The sequence below is a fragment of the Papilio polytes genome, unplaced genomic scaffold (genome assembly GCF_000836215.1).
Source record: "Papilio polytes unplaced genomic scaffold, Ppol_1.0 DF821289.1, whole genome shotgun sequence".
NCBI classification, from domain to species: Eukaryota; Metazoa; Arthropoda; class Insecta; order Lepidoptera; family Papilionidae; genus Papilio; species Papilio polytes.
The window spans coordinates 2,844,546-2,851,111 of record NW_013527915.1 but is presented as its reverse complement, the minus strand read 5'-3'; the positions used below and the strand labels follow the sequence as shown (position 1 = coordinate 2,851,111).

The 6,566-nt window shown below is 35.3% G+C and overlaps 1 protein-coding gene across 2 annotated transcripts in view; it reads right to left on the bottom strand.

Annotated features, from left to right (window-relative positions):
• The window catches only part of LOC106109483, a 13,569-nt gene extending 7,929 nt beyond the window's left edge, over positions 1-5,640 (bottom strand). Inside the window, exons 1-2 of one of the 2 annotated variants that reach the window (XM_013290997.1) lie at positions 5,534-5,640; positions 5,027-5,132 (exon numbers count right to left, since the gene is read on the bottom strand). In XM_013290997.1, coding sequence (XP_013146451.1) covers positions 5,027-5,054 — 28 coding nt within the window. In that variant the 5' untranslated portion in view covers positions 5,055-5,132; positions 5,534-5,640. Of the gene's footprint in view, positions 1-5,026; positions 5,164-5,533 lie in introns of those variants that run through there. The other variant, XM_013290996.1, reaches the window with a different exon arrangement.
• Positions 5,641-6,566: the final 926 nt, after the last annotated feature.

The window sequence follows — 6,566 nt, the reverse complement described above, 5'->3', positions numbered from 1 at the left end:
CAACCATAAATTTAAGGAAAAAAATTGGTTATTGTTATGGTCTCCAATAATAACCACAACATTTACATATTTTTCCCACCAAATCGCACTTCTAAGATGTCGTAAAATTGCAAATTAACATTAAATGAAATATGAAATTATTGATTCTATCATATACTGAAAAAATAATACACAATCAATACATAAACCTTCTATGTGGTTTTTATGTTTGATCTTTACATAAGCTACTCGACTACGTTAACGGCTAAGACACGCTTTTGTCAGTTTTGTGTATTAGAATAAATAGTTCATAATAATACGTCCGTGCCAGTACTTGTGTGTACAGGAATCACGAAAGCAAATTGTCAGGCGCTAAATACAATTAGGGGACTAAACACCGCTTTTGTTTTTCGAAGGCTTTAGCACATTCCTGGCTTTGAATTAGAACACCACGCGGGGCGTGTTTCGACACCTGTGTTTATTTTCCATTACGTTTTGCTTCCGTTTATTTTTTGAATCAATCAAGCATAAGAATTTAACCCTAAGGAATAATTTAAATCAATATTAGTTACATTAAAGTTTTCTGCACAACCAGTCTATTACTCTCTATTAATTAATTCAACATTTTCTCATTTGTACAATAATTTTTTTTCATGCGTCCAAGCTTATAAGTACGTTCCGCATAGCATGTCAACAAACATGTCATTGTAAATGAAAGCCCATAAAGATTAAGTAAAAGAATGTCTTATTTATTACGCTGCGTTCCATACCTTTTGACGCGTGAAAATAAAGGACAATATGTTAAAAGGGCACGAGCATATCGCTATGGCGGGAATGTGTCCGGCGCGGCGGGAACGCGGGGTACGCGTGAGGCAGCGGGGATCACGATCGCCCAAAACGTGCGTCCGTGCACCCGACGTCAATGCTCACTGAAATGCGGACATAAAGTTAACTCTTCCTTTAAAAAAATATTTGTTGTTCGTTTATGGTATGCTTACTTTATCGCTTCTTGAATTTCCACCGAGGGGGTGAAAATCAAAGTAGAAAATAATCTACAATTTTTCGACTAAATCTTCATATCATAAAAAATAGTTGCTTCGCTATTACAACTAAGTCCAATACCTACCAACGCTTTTATAATCGAACAGTTTTTCACACATTTTCATACATTTCATCGTGAATATCTTCACACGAATAAGTTCACGGTTTTTATTTATTTATTTCCATCAGATTAATAATATAATTATAAGAAAAGTGTGTGAATTCGATTAGTTGCCTATAAACTGGGCAACAATTCAGCCCACGCGCTTGTAACGGCGATCATTATCAAAAAATTACTATAGCCGAGCCTATCGACTATTTGTAGGGAACGCCTCCAATAAATATAATAATTAACTAACAAAAATTTGTGATATTCTAAAAGTTTTTCGTGATTTATTATTTTAGTGTTGGTACTTTGTACTAATAACGTTCCATGACTATAAAAAATTAGATGTAAAGATTTTAAATGCAAAGAAATGCTTTATTATCTATCGTTGTTTTTATATTTCTCTTCGTATTTGCACCTTTTGAAAACACAACGTTTATTCGTAATGTGCTTTTTCCCAGAATTAATTTCCGATCGGATATATCTCGTCATAAATCAATAGCCAATTAGTAATTTTATTAATGGCAACACCACTTACTTTCCACTTTCCAAAGACAAACCACTATTATTATTGAATCTTAAACAACGGATGCGGAAATAGTGTTATTTGGACCATTGTTTTAATAATGTAGCCTACATTGATAAATCATCGTAAAATTATTTGGAGATTCATAAAACTTTGACAATATAAGGTCGTGTACTGTAGGCGGTTACATGTTGTGTTGACGCCTACACACATAGATTTACTGTATTTGCTTTGAAATTTTATACCATAGATAGCATAGCTCATCAGTCAAAGAAAGTCTAGTGATATACAGAAAAATGTCTATGAAATAGTTTTCTTCAATGAAAGAAGAGTATAAAAATACTGGCTTATTTTAAAACAAGTTTAATACCAAAAACAAAACAATGGCAGGTTGCAAAATAGAGCACGACCGGCAGCCGGCAACGGGCAGCCGATGTCTGGACATGTGGTAGGCAGACAGACGATCGGGGAATTAGGGGTAAGTGTAGGTAACCGATAATTGCAGCGTGAGAAAGAACAGCTTGCGTTCGATGGCAAAATTAGTTGCCACTTTTTTAAATTGATAATTTTTACGTTTTGTACATTAACTAAAAAATATCTTTTACTAAGAAAACTTTTATATGTCCTAAACTTTGTGATAATAAAAAAAGAATAATGATTGGTAATGGTAATTGTTTTAAGAAATTAACTTCAGAACATTTTGGTTTTTAAATAGTATTTTACGTACAAAATGTTTTTGTTGACGTTACATTGCCTAATTACCATCACAATACGAAACACGCAACCAAAATTGCAGGAACATTTGCCAGGTATAAAGTTCTACTTACTGCTACGATTAAAAATTAATCTACATCGTGTTCAACTATTCTTTAGATCACATTAATAATAGTTGGATTATTTTTGTTGAAATTATCAAATAAATGCGAACATTTTTAATTTATCCCTTGACTAGTTGTGCTACTTGTAACTAATGCAGTTTCATTAAGTTTATTTACATACTTTCACCTGCAATTTTGATCTCTTTAGTTTGTAGTCGCAAGTGAGGAGTAGACACAAGTCTCTCAACATTTAGAAATGAAAGCGCCTTCATGCGCAAAATATAACAAACTCCAATTCAATTTTATCTAAAATTGCAAGCGTACAGAAACGAGTCTTTGATGAGTTCTACTTTTTCTAGACAGTTGCAACTTTGGAACTATCGAAAGCGAAATTTCGTCGAGGTCAGTGGAACGCTTTCATAACAACGCAAAACACGGCGTCTGTGTCGAATAGGAAATGACGGGCTGTCAGGCACCTGGCTGACGATTCGACGCGCCCATCCCGCGCCGTGACGTCCCATAGAAATAGTTATGCCTCGAAATAACCCATGAACATCAAATCAACGAATAAGAATGCGCTTTTTATTACTTTCTTAACAATTTTTGACATTCTATAGTTTTATAAAATAAACCGTTTTTTTTTTAGTTCAGAGATTAATTATTTAAAGGTTTAGTGCTTTCTTTACTTATTACTTTTTCGTTTCTGAATACAGTATGAACTGTTTATAACGTCACTCCAAGCAACCTCAAAGTCGCGGGCTAATGTTAGTCTAATAATAAAGTTACAATAATTTAACGATCGTCGGTCATCGCTGGTAATGTTTGATATTATCAAATGTTATTTACATTCAACGACAACTATCAGGCTTACATAAATATCTATAGGGGATATATTGTCAGGGTAATAGGCCCACAATTCAATTCGGTAAAGATAATATATTTATATTCAGTTACTATCTGATATATCCGAGGCCTTTTCCATTTATTTACGTTCCGTTTCAGCAATGATATGTTCCCGACGTGCATTGCAAAATATTCCGCGGCTGATGCGCTGTTACCTCATCTTATACGCCGGGCAATTTGAAAAGAATGTTGTCGGATGGTCCGCGGGCCCGGACAATGCTCTATCCGTCTTTATTATACACGTATTGTAACTAGCGGAATATATCTGTAATTGAGACTTGCATAATTTAATGTCAATTTTAGAATTAGACAATCAAGATTTCTTTGTGTTATCTGTACCTATAGATGTAGTTTTTAGTAAAATTTTAGAAGAAATTAATTATATTGACTTCAATAGCTAATTACAAAACCATCAATAGATAAATTAAATAAGTATATTTTAAATTATGGACCTTCGATAAACGTATACGATTGAGCACGAGGGGTATTGTAATTATTACATCTGATCTGTGCCGAGTTTGGAACGTATCATTAACAATTCGACGTAGCGATGCTATCATAAAGGCGGAATCATCGCTCAGCGTCTCGTTTTTGGGCATCCGCGAGGAATTCACACCGCACGCCGAGCATCGGGGTAACCGATTATAATTTCACAAAAAAAATGAGTTTCACGCGCGGCAATTTGAGGTCAAGAGGGAGCGTGATCTCGGCACGGTGGATAAAAATTATTTATTTGCGTGGGGCGCGGCAATTAGGGGGGCGGGGCGCGTCTGCGCGCGCGACCTCTCGACCCCAGACCGCCCGCGCCTCCCCGCGCTTTGGATCTGCGCTTCTCCTGTCACACTGACAACCCGCCAAAACAATAAAACCATTTCAAGTTGTCTATGATTATTCTATACCCAACGCTATACATTTTTATACTAATTTTACCGTTAACCATTAGTAAAATATTCGTATAAACTTCGTATTAAAAATAATCAGATATGTTTGGATCGTAGGTGCTTGTCAAGATGATTCATTCATTTTAGCCTTTAGTGTAAAAACAAGATAGTTATAATCTGTTACACATTATATTATACGTCTTTTTAAACTGATTGTTTTTAATAAAAATGATAAAAATCGATGAGATTTTCTCCGAATTCATATATCACGGTATGCGTCACAGAGCTCATTATACTTAACGTTGTGCAAAAGACGATGGCAATTATCGATACTTGCGTACGGTTCACCGCGGCACGCACACGTGCAAGCATTGCCCAGTACGCGTCGAAAGATGGGCGTTGCTCAGTAAAATTAAGTCTAAGATAGCGTCTGCATCGATGTCGCCTTTTTTATCTTTTTTGAAGTCTTGAAGGCTAGAAAATATCAAGGCACGATTACGTATACAGCGGCTAGGAACAACAAAATTTTGGACTATCAAAAAATAATGCAAACTTTATGAAAAATTCTTCTTTAAAAACATAGAGAAATTTAAATCTACCGAAATTAATATATAGGTGACCTGCCAGGTGACCTGTTCCTTTGCCATCGTCGACTATAAAAAAAAACAATCCGCACTGCGCGGTTGATCAAGTAAAATAATTTTGGCTATGTTCCGAGCCTCACAATATGAACAAGTTTGAGGTGACCAAATATAAAAAAAAAAGGACATACTTTTTAATCTGGCGATGATCCTCTTCATCGTGGTGACCGGACTAGACAGGTGTACCCTGGCGCGTGCCCGCTGTACAAATGTACGCTGCGCCGGCGTCACACTTGGCTGCACTTGCACCAGCGGATGAAGGGCGATGCCGCCAGGCGAATAACAAACCCACAAATGATTCATAAAAGCTTGTAAAGTTTGGCTGTACCTAACCATAATTGGCAAGGGTCGGATGTAAGGCATAACAAATTAATAAGACAAAGATGCAAAACCCACATTTAATATTGGAATTAGGTACGTAGCGTAGATGTAGATATTAGTTACTTGTGTTTTAGTTCTGAATTTTGCTAGCTCCATCCTTCTGTGTTAATTACGGGGTTTATTTGTCATTTTTTTAAATTCCTGGTCATGTTCAGAAAAAAACAGCGAATCTTCTCAAAATGACGCATACCACAAACTAAAATAGTATTAACAGACTATCGGGAATTATCAAGATTAACAGATTATTCGTAGCGTACCTTATTTTTCTGTTGCAATATTCTCGCTCTGATTGCCTGTCAAGTCTAATGTAGATTTAAACACTAAATTGCAGGGAAATTGTTTGTCGTCTACACATTATGTTGTTCGGCTTGGAGGCGCCCACGTCGTGTCGTTTTAAGCTGAGACAAATATGGAGGGGCTTATTCGAAATCATGGAATTAAATAAAATCCAGATTCGATAAGTAACTGTACTCTAATAAAAACTAATAAAGTTTGCAGCTTTCGCCCGCGACTTTGTTCGTGGAATTTTAAAAAAATCCTATTGTTAGTAGCCTATGTATTCTTGCAGACTATTTTTTACATTTATCCCAAACATCCAGATCCGTTCATCCGTTTAGGCGGAAAACTAGAACAAAAATTCATCTATATAAACTTTTGCATTTAGGTATAATACTAGTAAGGTAAGATAACATAAACAATATAGAATAAGAAAACTGTTTCAAACATCTCTCTGCTTGATTTATTTATATTTAATTTTTAATTTCAATAACCTCGGTATTAATTATCTAATTAAATAACATTTATTAAAGTACGAAAAGTTTCAGTTAAAAACTATTATCTGAGGAAAGTATAAAGCTATTTTTATTTGCGGTGGAGCTTACTCAATGTAGCTGTATATGCGGTAAGTTAAACTTATAATCTTATATGAGTACCATGTGCTACTGAGGTCCTCTACCTCACATACGCAGGGCAACTGTAGCATATCGCACGGCGTCACGCTCCGTGAACCCTGCCACCTCTATTCTTAACTACATTATAATAATGATAATCAGTTACCTTACCACGACTTTCACATAAAAAAAATCTTCTGATCTCTATCTATCCATAAAAAAGATAAGATTCAATTATGAAACATGTTTTTAGGGTTACGTTTGGGCATTCGAGTTTTCTCAAAAATCCCCTTGGCCCTATATTGCAGCGAAATACAAAATAAAGACAATGTACAAACTTATTAGACCAAGTTGTCAAATATTTAAAACATAAATGTGACAGTTTGACAGGATAAAAATA